This window comes from Lycorma delicatula, chromosome 12 (assembly GCF_047948215.1).
Source record: "Lycorma delicatula isolate Av1 chromosome 12, ASM4794821v1, whole genome shotgun sequence".
In the NCBI taxonomy this organism is placed as follows: Eukaryota; Metazoa; Arthropoda; class Insecta; order Hemiptera; family Fulgoridae; genus Lycorma; species Lycorma delicatula.
In genome coordinates this window covers 19,110,113-19,132,848 of record NC_134466.1, presented here as the reverse complement: position 1 = coordinate 19,132,848, position 22,736 = coordinate 19,110,113, and the positions used below count along the sequence as shown (strand labels likewise).

Genomic DNA, 22,736 nt, shown 5'->3' with positions numbered 1-22,736 from the left:
GCAGCTTTGTTTATACCATGAGGCATCATCTCACTGTATTTTCTTTGTTTTGTACTGTTGTAAAAAATGTTTATCTACCATAAAGTGTTAGAGGCAATCTGTTCATCATAGCTATTTACCTCCCTATACTCCATATAATATATTTTTTATATTATAAATAAAATATCTCATGTCAGACAAGAATGCCACATGATATGTGGGCCATAAACACTACATAAAAGTATCCTGATGAATAGAAAAATTGAGAATTCTTACAATAACTAGATCTTATAATTATAACATAAACAAAGAGAAAATAGAAAATCGCTTACATGTTTAAATATTGTCTGCTCATCATCTGTCTTTGCAAGAGGTACAAACAAATTGTCTTTTTGCTTGTTTTCTTTCTTAACGGGCAAGGATAATGGATCTTCTTCTAAAAATGAATTACCGGTCTGTGCATCAATATTCTGCAAAAAATATAAAATAATAATAATATTTTTTTATAATAGTGGGACTTAAAATAAGTGTGGTTAATTAAATATTACTGAAACGTAACATCTGATAAAGTCAAGAGCTTGGAGCTAACTATGAGAGCAGTTCAAAAAGTAACTTACATTTGTCCCTAGCATGGAGATTGATGGGGATAGAACTACCATCCTGGGTCAAAATGTTTTTATACTCAGAACGCATCAAGATGTCATAGCGTGTGAACTGTGATTTTTGTACTTTTTTTATTGTGAACTATTGAAATGTACTTTTCAATAGAAAATCCTGCGAGTTGCGTTCAGTTATCAGGATTTTACTGGCAAAAAACCTCAAAGCAATTGAAATTCATCAGCAACTTTGTAAGGTGTATGGAGATGGAATAATCAGTAACATTGGAGTGAGGCAGTGGTGCATTCAGTTTAAAAATGGTCACACCAATGTTCATGATAAGGACCGCAGTGGTCAGCTTAGCCTTTTGACTGATGAAATGACAATTAAAATCAACGATAAAACTCATGAAAATCATTATTTTATGATTACGAAACTATTGCTCATTTTCCCCCAAATTTCACGAAGTTTACTGCAAGAAATTGTAACAGGGAAGCTTAGCTATCACAAGTTATGTGCAAGATGGGTGCCGTAAATAGTAAATAAATGAATCATGATGAATAAAAAGTTGAGAATTCATATAATAACTAGGTCTTATATTTATAACTTAAACCAACAAAAAATACAAAATAGCTACTTGTTTAAATACTGTCTGTCCATCATCATTTGTCTTGGAAAAAGTTACAAACAAATATTCTTTTTGCTCTGTTTCATGTGTGTTTTCTATTTTAATAGGCAAGGAAAACGGAACTTCTTCCAAAACTGAATTACCAGTTTGTGCATCGATACTCTGCAAAAAAATATAGGGTAATAATATTTTATTATAATAGTGGAACGTAAAATAAGTGCGGTTAATGAAATATTACTGAAATGTAACATCTGACGAAGTCAAGAGCTTGGAGGTCACAATGAGAGCGGTCCAAAAAGTAACTTACATTTGTGTCTAGCATGGAGATGTAGGGGATAGAGCTGCCATTGGTGTCAAAACCTTTCTACACTTAGTACACACCAAGTTGTCATAGCCTTGTGGACTATGACTTTCCTACTGTATTTGTTGTGAATTATTGAAAAGTGCGCTTCAGCAGAAAATCCTGCAAGTTGTGAGGTGTGTTCAGTGATTAGGTTTTTACTGGCAAAAAACCTCAAACCAGTTGAAATTCATCTGCAACATTATGAGGTGTACAGAGATGGAATAATGAGTGATGGTGGAATGAGGCAGTGGTGCATTCAGTTTAAAAATGGCCGCACCAATATTCCTGATGAGGACCTCAATGGTTGGCCGAGCCTTGTGACTGATGAACTGACAATGGTAATCTACGATAAAATTTGTGAAAATCGCTGCATTACGATTACAGAACTGTCCCTTTATTTACCTCAATTTTCACAAAAGTCTACTGCAATTAATTGTATCAGGAAAGCTTGCTTATCATAACTTTTGGGCAAGATAAGTGCCAAAAATCTAAGGCAGCAGATTTCTACAAAGAAGGATTTGGAAACCTCATGCATTGTTATGATAAGTGCAATTTAAATGGTGACTATATAGAACAATTTTAAGATTGTCCCTTTCAAATAGATTACTATTTTTTTTTTATTAAATAATGTAAGCTACTTACTGAACTGCCCTCGAAGTTTGCAACTGGCATCTTTCATTATATAATCAGACTTGATAGCACTGGAACACACGTATATTGTAGGTATTGGCATTTAGCTATCAACCAATAGAAAAATGTTTGCACCTAAGCGCAATCTAAATGGTTTTGTATAAAATAATGTCACTGCTGGAAACATATATAAATAATCAGTCTTGTTTGAAAATAATTATGCAGTGACCTAGAATGAAGATTATCAAAAAGTATATTAAACCTTCTTGTAACTGAACATGTTTCACCAAACCAAGAATAGTTTTGTACAGTTTTTGTAAAAAACATTGAATCTGGGTCTAGAAAGAATAATGTTTAGGCAGATTTGTTTACAACATGAGGCTCACTGTACTTTCTTTGTTATGTACTGTCATCAAAATGTTTATCTACCTTAAAATGTTAAGAACAATCTGTTTATCATAGCTATTTATCTCCCTACACTTCGTTAATAACTTTTTTTAATCTTATAAATCAAAATATCTCATATCAGACATGAATGCTAAACCATATGTGGGCCATAAACACTACATAAAAGTATCCTGATGAATAGAAAAATTGAGAATTCTTACAATAACTAGATCTTATAATTATAACATAAACAAAGAGAAAATAGAAAATCGCTTACATGTTTAAATATTGTCTGCTCATCATCTGTCTTTGCAAGAGGTACAAACAAATTGTCTTTTTGCTTGTTTTCTTTCTTAACGGGCAAGGATAATGGATCTTCTTCTAAAAATGAATTACCGGTCTGTGCATCAATATTCTGCAAAAAATATAAAATAATAATAATATTTTTTTATAATAGTGGGACTTAAAATAAGTGTGGTTAATTAAATATTACTGAAACGTAACATCTGATAAAGTCAAGAGCTTGGAGCTAACTATGAGAGCAGTTCAAAAAGTAACTTACATTTGTCCCTAGCATGGAGATTGATGGGGATAGAACTACCATCCTGGGTCAAAATGTTTTTATACTCAGAACGCATCAAGATGTCATAGCGTGTGAACTGTGATTTTTGTACTTTTTTTATTGTGAACTATTGAAATGTACTTTTCAATAGAAAATCCTGCGAGTTGCGTTCAGTTATCAGGATTTTACTGGCAAAAAACCTCAAAGCAATTGAAATTCATCAGCAACTTTGTAAGGTGTATGGAGATGGAATAATCAGTAACATTGGAGTGAGGCAGTGGTGCATTCAGTTTAAAAATGGTCACACCAATGTTCATGATAAGGACCGCAGTGGTCAGCTTAGCCTTTTGACTGATGAAATGACAATTAAAATCAACGATAAAACTCATGAAAATCATTATTTTATGATTACGAAACTATTGCTCATTTTCCCCCAAATTTCACGAAGTTTACTGCAAGAAATTGTAACAGGGAAGCTTATCTATCACAAGTTATGTGCAAGATGGGTGCCAAAAATCTTGAAAGACCAAAAAAAAATAGCTTCTTGCTGCATCGCTGAATTACCTCGAAGCCTACAACGAGGATGGTAATGCACTGCTTGATCATGACATAACAGAAAATGAGACCTGGGTAAAGCATGTCAACTGTGAAACAAAATGACAGCCCATAGAATGGAGGCACACTGGTTCTCCCAGAAATCCAGTAAAATGTTTTCAACCATTGTCAGCCATAAAGATTACGGCAACTATGTTTTGGGCTGCTGAGGTAGTGCTTTCATTGATTTCCTTGAACATAGCAACACAATTAACTCAGAAAGATATTGTGAGGCATTGATAAATCTATGGAGAGCGATACAAAACAATAGGGAGGATGTGGTAGTATTTCACAACCCATCTTTCCAATGGTTTCTTGGGTCAGCTATGTGGTGTGACGGCGAGCATTGTCGTGTACCAATATCCGCCTTTTCTTTGAGATCCGTGATGTTTTCTCTCATTGTTGGCTTTACATTTTTCATCAGCATGTCTGAGTATTGTACTGTTTATTGTACGCTTATTTTCCAAATAATCACAAAAGACGGCTTGCGCATCCCAAAGGACGGTCAGAATGACTTTTCCCACTGATGCTTGCATTCTGAATTTCTTTCGGACAGGTGAGCTGGTATGCCTTCATTCCATGCTTTGTTTTTTAGACTCTGGTACAAAATAGTGAACCCAAGTTTCATTACACGTTAAAATCTTGTTTAGAAAAGGATCACCTTCCCTTTCTTAATGTTTTTTTCAAATCAGCACACACTTTGAGTCTTGTTTCCTTGTTGCGTTAACTCCTTCAGGACCCACCTTGCACTTGTTTTTCTGTACATGAGCTTGTTACTGAAAACATTATGAACTGTGCCAACACTTACTGTAACTTTTTTTCTATTTGTTCAACTGTAATATGTCAGTCTTCACGAAAAATGTCATCAATGCAGGTTTCAAGTGAAGGAATTGACAATTCAACTGGCCGGCCAGGACATTGCTCTTCAGTCATTGAGGTTCGACCATTTTTTAACTGTTCTACCCACTTACAAAAATATCTGCGGTTCAAACAACTTTCACCATACTGTAAAATTATTCAAGAAACAGATCACTGAACATTCTTTAACTAATGTGGAAACTTTAAGTGGGCACTACATTGTTAAATGCAACTTTGAGGTTATAAACAAAAAGATTTTTATCCATCACCTGTTCTCAGATCATCTCAGTGATGCGAACCTAAAGTCATGAAAATACAAAACTCCTCCTACAAACTGTTTCACTTCGACATCAATTTATCTCTTTAATTATTGAATATCCCCCGTATTTCGCTTATAGAATCATTCTGAATATCTGTCTGTTGTTCATGAACAATTTCCTGTTTGCTAACAGGGCGAGTCTGACTCTGTAGCAGATGAGATTCCATTATTTCATAAAAAATATATAACGTTTACTTAGCTCCTAGCTCCTCAAATATGATTAATGATTAAATGGGTTATTTTAGAAATTACTATATTATTATTTTTAAATATATTAATATACTTAAAACATGGAAATAATGCACACTTATCTCACTCTGTAAAAACTGTAAACATAATCTTAATCACTAACAAACACCATCTAACAGAATAGATTTCATATATTGGTTACTGAGGGTGTCAAAAGATGACAGCACGTGAAAGGAGTATATATAAGTATTCTTACTGTGCGACAGGGGTGTTCATAATCATACATCACAGTCCACAATATATGTAAAAGCAATGAATAAGCCTGAGTTAGCAACCACCATGGATCCTGAAGGCCTGTACTGAACAGTCGTGTGAAGAATCAATGAGTTTCTTGCGACACCTAATGTGTTAATTACTTTATTGTACTGGTTAGAGAATAAATCAAAAAAGACTTATCAAATATAATGCTTGAAATTTTCTATACATTCTATTTGAACAATGTAGCAAGTGAATGCTTTTATAAAGATCTTAAGTAAATTAGTTACTAAAAATTAATTTGAAAATTCAAATAAATTATCAAGAAAATAGATATAACTCATCCTTTATTGCATGTTAAAAGTAGTTCAACAATGTGGACGTATAATGAAAAATGATTACCACTAAATTGTATTCACTTTTTGGTCTACCGGCACTTAACAGTATATAAGAATTTCCTTCTACTGAATTATCTGCTACTCTTAACTTAACTCTCAACCTATTAACTTCTATACAATTATTCAAGGGGAAAAAGTCTGTACTATTTCCAGAGTAAAGGAAGGGAAAAGTCTCATAAGTTTAAAAGGGCCTCCATTCATTATTACAATGGTGATCCAGAAAGTAACTTACATTTGAGCCTATCAAGGAGATGTTAGGGAAAGAGCCATCTTCTTGGCGTCAGAACATTTCTACACTTAGTACGCATCAAGGTGTTGGAACCTTGTGGACTATGATTTTTCTTACTTTGTTCGTTGTGTATTATTGAAATAAGCGCTTCAGTAGAAAATCCTGCAAGTTGTGAGGTGCATTAAGTGATTAGGTTTTAACTAGCAGAAAACCTCAAACCAATTAAAATTCATCGACTTTGTGAGATGTACAGAAATGGAATGAGGGATGATGCAGAGGTGCATTAAAAAATGATCGCACCAATATTCATGATAAGATCCTGAAGAATAAAAAAATGAGAATTCATACAATAACTAGGTCTTATATTTATAACTTAAGCCAACATAAAAGAGAAAATAGCTTACTTGTTTAAATACTGTCTGTCCATCATCATTTGTCTTGGAAAGAGTTACAAACAAATATTCTTTTTGCTCTGTTTCATGCGTGTTTTCTATTTTAATAGGCAAGGAAAACGGAACTTCTTCCAAAACTGAATTACCAGTTTGTGCATCCATACTCTGCAAAAAAATATAAAGTAATAATATTTTATTATAATAGTGGAACTTAAAATAAGTGTGGTTAATGAAATATTACTGAAATGTAACATCTGACGAAGTCAAGAGCTTGGAGGTAACAATGAGAGCGGTCCAAAAAGTAACTTACGTTTGTGTCTAGCATGGAGATGATGGGGATAGAGCTGCCATTGGTGTCAAAACCTTTCTACACTTAGTACGCACCAAGTTGTCATAGCCTTGTGGACTATGACTTTCCTACTGTATTTGTTGTGAATTATTGAAAAGTGCGCTTCAGCAGAAAATCCTGCAAGTTGTGAGGTGTGTTCAGTGATTAGGTTTTTACTGGCAAAAAACCTCAAACCAGTTGAAATTCATCGGCAACTTTGAGGTGTACAGAGATGGAATAATGAATGATGGTGGAATGAGAGGCAGTGGTGCATTCACCTTAAAAATGGCCGCACCAATATTCATGATGAGGACCTCAGTGGTCGGCCGAGCCTTGTGACTGATGAACTGACAATGGTAATCTACGATAAAATTTGTGAAAATCGCTGCATTACGATTACAGAACTGTCCCTTTATTTACCTCAATTTTCACAAAAGTCTACTGCAATTAATTGTATCAGGAAAGCTTGCTTATCATAACTTTTGGGCAAGATAAGTGCCAAAAATCTAAGGCAGCAGATTTCTACAAAGAAGGATTTGGGAAGCTCATGCATTGTTATGATAAAAGCCTCAATTTAAATGGCGACTATGTAGAAAAATAGTTAGGTTGTCCCTTTCAAATACATAACATTTCTTTTTTTTCATTTGGTTGGTATTTTATTAAAGAACATAAGCTACTTCCTGAACTGCCCTCGTGGTTTGCAAGTGGCATCATTCAGTATATGATCAGACTTGATAGCAATGGAATACAAAGATATTATAGGCATTGGCATTTATAAATCGATCAACAAAAAAAATGTTTCCACCTAAACACAATCTAAATGGTTTTGTATAAGACAATGCCACTGCTGGAAACATATCAACGTTGTTTGAAAAAAAAAATACAGAGACCTAGAATGAGGATTATCAAAAACTATAATAAACCATTTAGTAACTGAACATACTCCACAAAAGCAAGGATAGTTTTGTACTCTTTTCGTAAACAATGTTGGATCTGGGTATAGAATAAATAACATTTAGGCAGCTTTGTTTATACCATGAGACATCAGCACACTGTATTTCCATTGTTACATACTGTAATCAAAATGTTTATCTACCATAAAGTGTAAGGAGCAATCTGTTTATCATAACTATTTCTCTTCCTATTCTCCATTAATAACTGTTTTATATACTATAAATCGAAATATCTTGTGTCTGACACAATTACTAAAGATATGGGTGCCGTAAATAGTAAATAAATGAATCATGATGAATAAAAAGTTGAGAATTCATATAATAACTAGGTCTTATATTTATAACTTAAACCAACAAAAAATACAAAATAGCTTACTTGTTTAAATATTGTCTGTCCATCATTTATCTTGGAAAGAGTTACAAACAAATATTCTTTTTGCTCTGTTTCATGCGTGTTTTCTATTTTAATAGGCAAGGAAAACGGAACTTCTTCCAAAACTGAATTACCAGTTTGTGCATCCATACTCTGAAAAAAAAATATATGGTAATAATATTTTATTATAATAGTGGAACGTAAAATAAGTGCGGTTAATGAAATATTACTGAAATGTAACATCTGACGAAGTCAAGAGCTTGGAGGTAACAATGAGAGCGGTCCAAAAAGTAACTTACGTTTGTGTCTAGCATGGAGATGATGGGGATAGAGCTGCCATTGGTGTCAAAACCTTCCTACACTTAGTACGCACCAAGTTGTCATAGCCTTGTGGACTATGACTTTCCTACTGTATTTGTTGTGAATTATTGAAAAGTGCGCTTCAGCAGAAAATCCTGCAAGTTGTGAGGTGTGTTCAGTGATTAGGTTTTTACTGGCAAAAAACCTCAAACCAGTTGAAATTCATCTGCAACTTTATGAGGTGTACAGAGATGGAATAATGAGTGATGGTGGAATGAGGCAGTGGTGCATTCAGTTTAAAAATGGCCGCACCAATATTCATGATGAGGACCTCAGTGGTTGGCCGAGCCTTGTGACTGATGAACTGACAATGGTAATCTACGATAAAATTTGTGAAAATCGCTGCATTACGATTACAGAACTGTCCCTTTATTTAACTCAATTTTCACAAAAGTCTACTGCAATTAATTGTATCAGGAAAGCTTGCTTATCATAACTTTTGGGCAAGATAAGTGCCAAAAATCTAAGGCAGCAGATTTCTTTTTTTTTTTTTTGTCTTCAGTCATTTGACTGGTTTGATGCAGCTCTCCAAGATTCCCTATCTAGTGCTAGTCGTTTCATTTCAGTATACCCTCTACATCCTACATCCCCAACAATTTGTTTTACATACTCCAAACGTGGCCTGCCTACACAATTTTTCCCTTCTACCTGTCCTTCCAATATTAAAGCGACTATTCCAGGATGCCTTAGTATGTGGCCTATAAGTCTGTCTCTTCTTTTAACTATATTCTTCCAAATGCTTCTTTCTTCATCTATTTGCCGCAATACCTCTTCATTTGTCACTTTATCCACCCATCTGATTTTTAACATTCTCCTATAGCACCACATTTCAAAAGCTTCTAATCTTTTCTTCTCAGATACTCCGATTGTCCAAGTTTCACTTCCATATAAAGCGACACTCCAAACATACACTTTCAAAAATCTTTTCCTGACATTTAAATTCATTTTTGATGTAAACAAATTATATTTCTTACTGAAGGCTCGTTTAGCTTGTGCTATTCGGCATTTTATATCGCTCCTGCTTCGTCCATCTTTAGTAATTTTACTTCCCAAATAACAAAATTCTTCTACCTCCATAATCTTTTCTCCTCCTATTTTCACATTCAGGGGTCCATCTTTGTTATTTCTACTACATTTCATTACTTTTGTTTTGTTCTTGTTTATTTTCATGCGATAGTTCTTGCGTAGGACTTCATCTATGCCATTCATTGTTTCTTCTAAATCCTTTTTACTCTCGGCTAGAATTACTATATCATCAGCAAATCGTAGCATCTTTATCTTTTCACCTTGTACTGTTACTCCGAATCTAAATTGTTCTTTAATATCATTAACTGCTAGTTCCATGTAAAGATTAAAAAGTAACGGAGATAGGGAACATCCTTGTCGGACTCCCTTTCTTATTAGGGCTTCTTTCTTATGTTCTTCAATTGTTATTGTTGCTGTTTGGTTCCTGTACATGTTAGCAATTGTTCTTCTATCTCTGTATTTGAACCCTAATTTTTTTAAAATGCTGAACATTTTATTCCAATCTACGTTATCGAAAGCCTTTTCTAGGTCTATAAACGCCAAGTATGTTGGTTTGTTTTTCTTTAATCTTCCTTCTACTATTAATCTGAGGCCTAAAATTGCTTCCCTTGTCCCTATACTTTTCCTGAAACCAAATTGGTCTTCTCCTAACACTTCTTCCACTCTCCTCTCAATTCTTCTGTATAAAATTCTAGTTAAGATTTTTGATGCATGACTAGTTAAACTAATTGTTCTGTATTCTTCACATTTATCTGCCCCTGCTTTCTTTGGTATCATAACTATAACACTTTTTTTGAAGTCTGACGGAAATTCCCCTTTTTCATAAATATTACACACCAGTTTGTATAATCTATCAATCGCTTCCTCACCTGCACTGCGCAGTAATTCTACAGGTATTCCGTCTATTCCAGGAGCCTTTCTGCCATTTAAATCTTTTAATGCTCTCTTAAATTCAGATCTCAGTATTGTTTCTCCCATTTCATCCTCCTCAACGTCCTCTTCTTCCTCTATAACACCATTTTCTAATTCATTTCCTCCGTATAACTCTTCAATATATTCCACCCATCTATCGACTTTACCTTTCGTATTATATATTGGTGTACCATCTTTGTTTAACACATTATTAGATTTTAATTTATGTACCCCAAAATTTTCCTTAACTTTCCTGTATGCTCCGTCAATTTTACCAATGTTCATTTCTCTTTCCACTTCTGAACACTTTTCTTTAATCCACTCTTCTTTCGCCAGTTTGCATTTCCTATTTATAGCATTTCTTAATTGCCGATAGTTCCTTTTACTTTCTTCATCATTAGCATTCTTATATTTTCTACGTTCATCCATCAGCTGCAATATATCGTCTGAAACCCAAGGTTTTCTACCAGTTCTCTTTATTCCGCCTAAGTTTGCTTCAGCTGATTTAAGAATTTCCTTTTTAACATTCTCCCATTCTTCTTCTACATTTTCTACCATATCTTTTTTACTCAGACCTCTTGCGATGTCCTCCTCAAAAATCTTCTTTACCTCCTCTTCCTCAAGCTTCTCTAAATTCCACCGATTCATCTGACAACTTTTCTTCAGGTTTTTAAACCCCAATCTACATTTCATTATCACCAAATTATGGTCGCTATCAATGTCTGCTCCAGGGTAAGTTTTGCAGTCAACGAGTTGATTTCTAAATCTTTGCTTAACCATGATATAATCTATCTGATACCTTCCAGTATCGCCTGGCTTTTTCCAAGTGTATATTCTTCTATTATGATTTTTAAATTGGGTGTTGGCAATTACTAAATTATACTTCGTGCAAAATTCTATAAGTCGGTCCCCTCTTTCATTCCTTTTGCCCAGCCCATATTCACCCACTATATTTCCTTCCTTGCCTTTTCCAATGCTTGCATTCCAATCTCCAACTATTATTAAATTTTCATCTCCCTTTACGTGTTTAATTGCTTCATCAATCTCTTCGTATACACACTCTACCTCATCATCATCATGGGCGCTTGTAGGCATATAAACGTTAACAATCGTTGTCGGTTTAGGTTTTGATTTTATCCTTATTACAATGATTCTATCGCTATGCGTTTTGAAATACTCCACTCTCCTCCCTATCTTCTTGTTCATCACGAAACCTACTCCTGCCTGCCCATTATTTGACGCTGAGTTAATTACTCTAAAATCACCTGACCAAAAGTCGCCTTCCTCTTCCCACCGAACCTCACTAATTCCTACTATATCCACATTCACCCTATCCATTTCCCTTTTTAAATTTTCTAGCCTACCAACCTTTTTTAAGCTTCTAACATTCCACGCTCCGACTCGTAGAATGTTATTTTTTAATTTTCTGGTGACCCCTTCCTTAGTAGTCCCCACCCGGAGATCCGAACGGGGGACTATTTTACCTCCGGAATATTTTACCAAGGAAGGCGCCTCCATTGTTGCTATGTGAAAATGCAGAGAGCCACATTTTCTTGGAAAAAAAGCAGCTGTAGTTTTCCATTGCTTTCAGCTGCGCAGTACTCAGAGGACTGAGTGATGTTGATACGGCCGTTTAAGTCATTGTGACTCACGCCCCTAACAACTACTGAAAGAGCTGCTGCCCTCTTTCAGGAATCATTCCTTAGTCTGGCTCTCAACAGATACCTCTCCGATATGGTTGCACCTTCGGTCCAGCTACTCTGTATCCCTGAGCACTCAAGCCCCCTCACCAACGGCAAGGTCTCATGATTCATAGAGGAGGAGCAGATTTCTACAAAGAAGGATTTGGAAAGCTCATGCATTGTTATGATAAGTGCAATTTAAATGGTGACTATATAGAACAATTTTAAGATTGTCCCTTTCAACTAGATAACTATTTTTTTTTATTAAATAATGTAAGCTACTTACTGAGCTGCCCTCGAAGTTTGCAACTGGCATCTTTCATTATATAATCAGACTTGATAGCACTGGAACACACTGTATATTGTAGGTATTGGCATTTAGCTATCAACCAATAGAAAAATGTTCGCACCTAAGTGCAATCTAAATGGTTTTGTATAAAATGATGTCACTGCTGGAAACATATATAAATAATCAGTCTTGTTTAAAAATAATTATGCAGTGACCTAAAATGAAGATTGTCAAAAAGTATAATAAACCTTCTTGTAACTGAACATGTTTGACCAAGCCAAGGATAGTTTTGTACAGTTTTTGTAAAAAACATTGAATCTGGGTCTAGAAAGAATAATGTTTAGGCAGATTTGTTTACAACATGAGGCTCACTGTACTTTCTTTGTTATGTACTGTCATCAAAATGTTTATCTACCTTAAAATGTTAAGAACAATCTGTTTATCATAGCTATTTATCTCCCTACACTTCGTTAATAACTTTTTTTAATCTTATAAATCAAAATATCTCATATCAGACATGAATGCTAAACCATATGAGGGCCATAAACAGTAAATAAATATATCCTGATGAATAAAAAATTGAGAATTCTTACAATAACTAGGTCTTATATTTATAATTTACATCAACATAAAATAGAAAATGGCTTACTTGTTTAAATATTGTTTCTTCATCATCTGTCTTGGCAGGAGGTACAAACAAATATTCTGTCTGCTCTGTTTCATGCACATTTTCTTTTTTAACAGGCAAGGAAAATGGATCTTCTTCCAAAAATGAATTACAAGTTTGTGCATCCATACTCAGTAAAAAAAAATATTTGATAATATTTTATTATAATACTGGAACTTAAAATAACGTGGTTAATGAAACCACGTGGTTTCAATAATAATATTAATAATAATATTTATTTAATAATAGTTAAATAGTGTGGTTAATGATAAATTACTGAAATGTAACATCTGATGAAGGGGAAAGCTTGGAGCAAACTATTATATCAAAGATAATTTATGACAATTTCTTGATCAGTGTTCCAAAGCACCAACCTGAGTCGGTTACGTATAGAAATGATTTACTATAGAAATTACTATATTATTATTTTTTGTTACATTAATATGCTTAGAACGCGTAAATAATAAATACTTCTTTCACTCTGGTAAATCTGTAGGCATAATCTTAACCACTAGCAAACAATCACGGGATAAACAATACTAATATTAGTCCTATTACTATATATTTAATTTTAGGTTTCTATTATTATTACTACGTTACTATTTTTATTATATATTTTTGAATTTTATTTATATAAATATACTTACGAATAATAAATACTTCTTTCACTCTGGTAAATCTGTAGGCATAATCTTAACCACTAGCAAACAATCGCGGGATAAACAATACTAATATTAGTCCTATTACTATATATTTAATTTTAGGTTTCTATTATTATTACTACGTTACTATTTTTATTATATATTTTTGAATTTTATTTATATAAATATACTTACGACACGTAAATAATATAACTTTTTTCACTCTGTAAAAACTTTAAACATAATCTTACACGGTAACATACAACCATGGGAATAGTTCGACTAAAATTAGTCGTACTAGTCGATTATTAAAATTAATCGATTTATTTAACAACATGCAAATATGTATTAAACGACCAATTTTTGAAAATTAGTAGTTGTCAACTACTTAACCTTCTTATAATATTATTTACAACATAAAAAATTCAATCTAATGAACTCCTTTTACATAGAATTATAAATTACTCGTTGATCGAAAACATTAATTGCTATAGTTATGAACATTACTGCTTAAGCAAGAATGTACTTAGTAGCTTATTAATAAAAGTGGCTTTCAACGTTCCATTCCACCATAACTTCATATCATTACAACTAATTTCATTTATTAAACAGAGAATAATACCTATCACACTTACAGAAATAATACAATTATTCGTTGTTTAATAAATTAAGTCAAGCTGGTAAGACTTTGGAAAAAATTTTTCTATTTTTTGCATAGAATGCTTAAACATTGTTTATTATCTATTATTGTATATCTATTGTCTATTACATATATTTAAAATGTATTTTTTTAAACAAAATTCTAAATAATAACAGATTTTGATAATAGAAATGTAATGTCTTACTTTTTTTGATATCAATATCATTTGTTAAAAACTGTTTTATTTATATTACAGAAATTTTTGTTTTTGAGGGGAAGAAATGATACCTGTAAGACTTTTCAGACAATTATTTAATTATTGATTTCAGGTTTATTTACGATTCGTCACAATGTTGGAATCTTACCTTTTTAACACGCAGTCAAACTTGAAATTCTCCGGTGTCCTCACTTTATTGTATCTCTGTACACCAAGTACAACATATAGGATTTAAAAATCTTACGTTCTGACTGTCAGAGCTTCCGGTGTTTTCATTCGGTGTCACATCTGTGACTTACCTCACCGCAGTAGCTCATTTCCGGGTCTGGTAATCTCGTACCCCTCCTAAAATAAAGTATGCAAGAATCTTACTTCTGACTATTGTCTTCTGGTGTCATATTCTTGCCTAACCTAAAATAAATCTGACAGAACACCTGATAGAGAGGGGCCTAGTTTTAGGATTATGCAATTTCTTGTCTTGTCAAATATGGTAGTTCAAGGACAAAGTGAGGCCTTTTCCTTATACCCTGTGAAGTAGGATAATTAGGCATATTTCTCTGAGATGCCCTTATTCGGACATGAAATAGGACGTTCAATTTCTTAACAGGTATTCTTGTAAGTAAAGAAATCAATGTTGTTACTAAAATTCATAACTTTTTTTGTACTTTGTGTTTAAATTGTTATATAGGTTTTGAGTATAGACTCGCTGTACTATTTGACATGTAGTACTTGTTTGTGATTTCCTTCATAAGTTATTGACATCTTCAATGATATCATTCATTTGAAGGATTTTTTTGCTTCTCTTTTTGGGTTAGTTAAGGATTACTAGTGGTGATATTAAAACTTCTTTTGATACTAAAGATTTTCCAAAAATTATAAAAGATAGTCTTCCGATCAATTTTCAAAGATTTGTTGCCGTGGCTTGTATTTTTTCCTTGTTTACATACAACAGATTGACATTGGAACAATTTTTCTGCTCTCTCTCTCTCAGTATTTGTTCTTGTAACACTTTGTCAGTTTTTTTACCAACTGGTATGGGTGTTCAAGAATGTCTGTAAAGTGCTGACACACTTTCATTCAGATGTGCGTCACACCTGCCTGGATAATATTGTTCCATAATGAACAGGACAAAGGTACCCGATTGTGTACACCTCCATTTGCCTAATTTAACCCCCCAAGAATATTACTTGTGGGGGACAGTCAAGAATGTAGTGTACAGTAAAAAGCCAGTCACTAGTGGAACTACACAATGAAATTGAAATGGCTTGGGAAGCAATTCCTGTGTCTGTAAATAAAGTCTTACAAAATCAAATCGAAATTAAACTGTCACCTGATTATTTCGCTAAATAGATTTTTTTAAATGTATTTATTTGTTTTTCTATTTTAACTTTTTGCTCTTAATACATAATGTGAATTACTTTCACTGATAACTAGGAAAGAAACTTACTTGAATTTTCTGCTTAATTTTCTCCTAAATAGTAAGTCTTTTGAGAGTAAAACTCTCTGTAGCCAGAATTTTACTCCCTTTTCCGGATAAGTTATCTAATTTGTGGGGATTTTTTGAAATTGGTGCAAAGATTTAGTTGTAGTAAATTTTTTTTTAAATTTAAATCTTTTCAAAAAACTTAATTTAGTTTAAAAATTTTTTATGTTTTATTCGAGTGCGACTGGAAAAATTTTAGTAACATGTATTGCGGGGGGGGGGGGGGTCTCCATTTAATATTTTTATATTCTTTGTAACTACAGTACTGCTGCACCAAGTTTCATAAAGATTTTAGTTAATTTCTGTTCCGTGACAGTTGTATCTACAGGCTAAACAATATCAATACTTTTTTCCAAGCCGATATTGAAAGTATTTTTTAAACTCAAACGAGACGTAAAATAAAACTGCTTGAATATTTTCAAATGTATATTATATGAATAAATTAAAATACTAAACTTAAAAATTATTGGAACAATTTTTAAAATATGTAATTTATTTTAACTCAATTAAACCTCCTTTTTGATTTTTTTTGTAAGCTTATTATTTTAGGCATTAAACAGAATAACTACTGTAAATTTATTTTTTTATTATTTATTAGTATGACAAATTGAGTAGTTTGTCTAAAAGTTATTTTTAAAACTGGTTTAAAAGTCAGTTACTTTAAAAAATTTTATAATATTGAACTTCATAATATATATTATATATAATAAGCCAAAAAGGCACCACCAAACAAATTTTGTTTTTCAAATCTCTCTGTCAGTAAAACTGAACAACCAAAAAAACTATCAAGTTACTTCATTTCTTACTTCATTTGTGTGAGGTAATACCCTGCCTCACACAGTTCTTGTCTGGACATGGTGATTTTGAGGCATACCTTTGCAGGTTCGGGAAGAGGATACTGGCAGATTGTTCATATTGTGAAGTAGTTGATAGGGTACACCACACTATCTATGAGTGTCAGAAGTGGGAGCATGTCAGGAGGAGCGAGGGCCTGACATGGCTCACCCCTGACAACACGGTACCGTACATGCTGGCGGGAAAGAGGCAGTGGAGCCAGGTGGAGAAGCTGGTATGCACAATCCTGCGAACAAAGGAAGGTGAGGGACGTCTGCGTGAGGCCAGGCTCAGGCTGGAAGTATGCTAGGTTTAAGAATCATTTTAATATATGTCTTTGTGTTGCTTGAGGGGGCCATCAGGTAGGAATCCGGGTAGGACGGTCCTGGGGCTCTATGGTATATCCAATTGTGGTTTCCGGAAGCAAATGAAGGGTGCAAGGGTGGAAGCCGGTGTCTCATTGTGTAATGACATGATATGTGAGTAGATTAATATGGGTGAACATGCTTCGCCCTCTTAACCAGGGTCTTTAGGCACCTTAGATATGAGGTGCGAAAGTTATATTTACATTAAGCGTGTTTTGTTTTACTTCTGTTTTGTTTTATTTTTTCTGTGTCCACCTTTGCGGATGATGAGTATGGGTGATTGCCGGTTTGAAACATAAAGTTTTAACGAAGTAGACTATTTGCTGAGAGTCATGCTAGTCTGGCTGTGGGGCTAGACCTGCATGGCCTGATGGGCAGGCAGCCCAGTTTCCCAAATTAGTTAGTTGAGCATGTTCGCACAGGATCACTTTAGAGTATGACCCTTAGATAGGGTAGGCATAAGAAATATTAGATTAAAGTCTAGTATTAGTACAAAGGACATGCGCTGGGAGGTACAGGGAGGTGTACCTGGGTCTCCCGACGAGCATGTTAAGTATAGAATTAGGAAGCCTGCGTGCTTCATTTAGTCATAGGGATAGATATAGGCACTAATGGACGTACGCTGGGCTGAGCAGGAAGGGGTACCTGTTCATCCCGATGGATATGCCGAGTGTGAAAGTTAAATAGAGTGCTTTGAGTGGGTAGGAAGGATTTGTGCTAGGAATTGTGGGGTATCCTCAGCAGTTCTCAACTGGTAAGGACTTCCTTAATGACCTGTGTGTCATTATTAGGTTTGGAGTGGAGGACTTATACTGAGTGATAGTGAAAAGATGCCTTTCACTACCACTCAATAGGTAAGCAGATAAAAGGCAACCTGCGTGCTGTGGCTTAGTTGTAAGAGTGCTATGATGAACGTGTGCTGGGTGTGAAGGATAGAAGACCGTATCATCCACACTCAATAGGCATGGTTAGACATAACAATTAGGTAATGAGCCTGCGAGCTCTAATAGGTTTTAAGGAAAGGACTTGTGCTGGTCAGGAGCACCATCCTGACCAATGAACAAACATAGATAAGATTAAATTAGTGTGTAGGTTAAGTTAGGCGGCCTGCGAACTGCACTAATTAGTGTGATTAGAATTAAGGTAGATATAAGCGAGTTGCTTCCACCCAATCGACATTGACTTATAACGGGGGGGTTACAAGTCGCACCCAGGGGGAAGAAAGCCCGGTCCACTGCGCAAAAAAAAGGTGGAAAAGACAAATCTTATAGAAATATAAAATCTTAAAATACAAAAAAATTAAAAAACATATGAAAATATACAAAAAAAATTAATAAAAAAGCAGTGGAGAGGGCATGGGGATGAAGCGTGGCAACGTCTAGGGACAGGGAGGCAGCCCTCTTGTGGAAAGGGTGAAGGTCCACCTGCCATGTAAGAGGAAGGTGGGTCGGCGCTACTCGATGAAGCACTAGGGACATTCGAGGTAACAAGATGGGTCGCGAGGAGTAATGAGGACATGTCGCACATTATAGGATAGGATGTGAAGGGTTGCCCTATGGGGGAGGGGATCATGGGCGTGCTAGAAGAGGGATGTCTATGGTCTCTGTCGATACCGTGGGAACCCCGTTGGGAGAAGCCCTAGTAGAAAAGTCAAGCCATGGGGTGGTAGTCTGCAGCCACGGCCTGCCTATGGGAACTGCATTTGCTTAACGGCGGGGAACGATTTCCATAGGGGTGCTTAAAGAGGAAAAAAAAAACAAAAAAAAACAGTGAAGTACAAAGTATGTACATACACCGAAGGCCACTGGATTGAGATGGAAGCTTTGTGAAAAATAAAAACAGTGCAAAAATATTCTTCTACTGTTGACACTTGCTTTGAAATTTTCTTGACTAGCTATATAATTTATGCAAAAATATTATTTGTTTCTTATTGCAATAATGTAGAACTGTAGGGTTAGTGTCATAAATTAGGGAAAAAAGAACCCTATAAAGATTGTATAAAAGATCAACAGAAGTGGAGAAACTTGTATCAATTACTTTTTCAAGTAACATATGTGCAGAATGTAAACAATTATTCTTTCAGCTTCAAAAAAAAAAATCTTTCCAAGCTTTAGAATAGTAATGGAGCACATCTTGGTTTGGGAAAAAATGCTGAACTCCATTATACCTTTCCATCCCCAATACATTTCTGGTCACCTCCAATGGCAATAACATAATATTCTCAGATTGTAAGTTCAGCTGAAATGAGTTAGGTGGCAGTGTGTGTGTGCGACAAAAACCATAATTATATTCTTTCAGAATGCTTACTGGCAGTCGGTGAATGTCAACAAGAACTGGGACTTAATCACATGACTGTTATAACGACCAGAGAGTGGTATGTGTATTCACAGTGTTGAATGTAGTGGGTGTCACTGTCAGAGAATTACAGCAAGTCCCAGTTCACTTCTTAGGCACAAGAGTGAAACCGTTCTGAAAATTTCACTGATTTTCAGACTTGTGCCCGCACCTCAGCAGGTGGAAGGTCTGTGGTAAACTGTTAGTAAAAAGCAATTAACAGAAGTTAATGCATTTGTCATAACGTTAAATGACATCTCCATCCACCATAGTAGCAAAATTTGTAAGTAATAAAAATATGCTACTGGTATAATGATTAAGAGATCTGTAGAAATTATGTATGACTGGCCATTAATAAGCATAACGGTCAGTGACTATGATTTGGAAGGAATGGGGATATAATAGAACAGACCAATGTTAAATATCAATGATCCATTCCTAAATAGTAAAGTACAATATCACACTTATTAATGGAATGCAATGTTTCATCTAATCTCAGTAATGTAACTTATATATATATATATATATATAGTAGTAGTATATATATATATATATATATATATATATAGTAGAATTTGAATATAAATTCAAATTCTACTATTAATTACTGTTAAAATACAAGGTACTCACTCCAAAGCATAAAATGATCTCTCAGCAATTCCATGTGGTAAAAAATACTTAAATGGTGTTATTAATTTTAATTTCTTTGTATAAAGCTTCATTAACACTAATACTTTTACCAATTCATTTTATAATTCTATTATAAATAACCACTTCTATCCTTTTTTGATGAGTATTGTTAATGTAGATTTGTTACTAAAATAAATTTACAAAAGTATTCTTTGTAAACGACAAATTTAATAAATATATCCATATATATATATATATATATATATATATATATATATATATACATACATACATTGAATTTCTGTGAGATCTTTTATAAGTAGAGATCTTAGAAAACATTTTAAAACATACAAAATTTACCAAATGCAATAAACAAAAATTTCTGTAGTTTAGTTCTCAACATACAATAATCACTGAAAACATAAATCTGGCTATAGGTGGAGATATTTTTCAAACTCTTCCTCAGTATAAATATTGGTGATCACATCTCTTTCAAAAAAAAAAAAAAACTAACAAAAACTGAAATGAAATGTTTCAATCACTGATTGATTATTCTGCCTAAATGACCTTTGGTATGAATGGAGAGATCTTTTTTTAATTTACATTTTTAAGTAAAAGACTTCTGAAAAAAATAGCATAAAGTCTTTTAAAAACCAATATGAATAGAGTGATGTTTGTTTAGGTGTTGACTACATGTTTTTCAACAAGAATTATAAATTAATTATTTCTTACCAGTGTTAATAGAGGTGAGCCTTTAAACTACTTCTCCATCTAAAAGATTTTTGACAAAAATTACACGTGTATTTTTTTCACCAGTATGAATAGAAAGATGTGCTTTTAAATAAGAGGTGTGACTAAACGTTTTTTGACAAAAATTACAAGTGAACTTTTTCTCACCAGCATGAATAGAAAGATGTGTCTTTAAATGACAGCTCTGTGTAAAGGTTTTTTTTTATAAAAATTACATGCAAATTTCTTCTCACCAGTGTGAACAGAGAGATGTATTTTTAAATTAAAACTTTGGCTAAAAGATTTTTGACAAAAATTACATGTGTATCTTTTCTCGCCAGTACGAATAGATAGATGTGTTTTTTAACTCTGTCTGAAAGTCTTTTGACAAAAGTTATATGTGAATTTCTTCTCACCAGTATGAATAGAGAGGTGAGCCTTTAAACTTTTCTCCATGTAAAAGATTTTTGACAAAAATTACAAGTTAATTTTTTTTTAAGAACATGAATAAATAAGTGTGACTCTAAAGCAGATCTATGAACGGAAAACTCCTGTCTAAAAACAAATGTGTTAATAGGAATATGAGAAGATATGATGTTCCTTTCTTTAACTGTTTTTTTGTTATCTTCACACACTTTTCTTTAAAAGAAAAACTGTTGAAATCATCATATTTTTTACAAATGACATTATCACATATAGAGTTACATTTTAATTTATTACAAACCACACATTTTGATGTCTGTAAACTACTTTCAGTACTTCTTTCATCCACATCATCGATAGCTTCTTCACTAAGATCCTAAAAAAATAAATTAACTGTTATGTTAAAAATCTATCGGAAAGTGTTGTTAATTTTAATAATGCCAACTACAAATGATAACTTGTACTCTAATACTTATTATTTTATGTTCATAATAAAGCAAGCACAATATGTTTGTACATAGCAAAAATAAAAATGTTATTAGTATAAGCAGTTAAAATAAAGGAACAAAATTAAACCCAAACACCAAACTGTGGAATTTTATTATCTTTCTTTATCACATACATCCAGATTTGTACCAGAATTTTGTAATGCAATTGACTCACTGAACAATAATAATTTACAGATAACTATTATTTTGGACACATTTTGGTCCTACTATGTATCTTAATTTTGTGCCAGAATAGAAAAACATACTTCTGGTAGTTCTGGAGTATTAAGAAAAAAATAGCAAAGTCAAAAAAGCTAATTTTTAAGATGGTTTTTATTTAAATAATTTATAACTATTTTCTGATTTTAACAAAATAGTGTGGCCAACAAGATTTAGATCTTTTCAAATACAAAAAAATTAATTAATTCAGCATTGCTATAGCATTAACAATAGACATTGCTGGTACCTAGTGAACATCATTTCACATCAATTGGTGATCTCTTGTGGCAACATCGTCAAGTTCATTGTGTCAAGGTTTTGTAAAAAACTCCTGCTCAATATTAGCCAAACAATGTGATAATATAGCAGAAAAACATCTTAGCATGTAATTACCACTCGATATTCAAATTTAAAGAGGCCTCTTTTAGAAAAAATTAGTTTATTATGAAGTTACTTTTTTATTCTTAACCAATGAATGAATATTAACCACATTTGCAGTAATGATGAAAGTATCTCTTGGTAAATAAATTCTGTAAATTTTGTTTTTTTGAGATTTGTAAAATTTGTTAATAGGGCAAACCAATCTCTGAATTGAAGATTATGTTCCAGGGTAATTGGAAAGAAAGAGGAAGAATCTTTCTCACCCTTTATAAACAAAGCCACACAGTCATGTCTTTCCATGTGCACACAGAATAGTGAATATTTCTCATTTAATCCATCTTCATAAGCATGGAGAGTATACACAGACAGTGAAAGACTAGTATTTCATTCGATTTCCCAGTA

General features: G+C 33.5%; 1 protein-coding gene across 1 annotated transcript in view; it reads right to left on the bottom strand.

Annotated features, from left to right (window-relative positions):
- The window catches only part of LOC142333361 (uncharacterized), a 38,952-nt gene extending 25,873 nt beyond the window's left edge, over positions 1-13,079 (bottom strand). The window contains exons 1-5 of the mRNA XM_075380383.1: positions 12,933-13,079; positions 8,018-8,167; positions 6,373-6,525; positions 2,842-2,979; positions 312-449 (exon numbers count right to left, since the gene is read on the bottom strand). Coding sequence (XP_075236498.1) covers positions 312-449; positions 2,842-2,979; positions 6,373-6,525; positions 8,018-8,167; positions 12,933-13,079 — 726 coding nt within the window. The remainder of the gene's footprint in view (positions 1-311; positions 450-2,841; positions 2,980-6,372; positions 6,526-8,017; positions 8,168-12,932) is intronic.
- Positions 13,080-22,736: the final 9,657 nt, after the last annotated feature.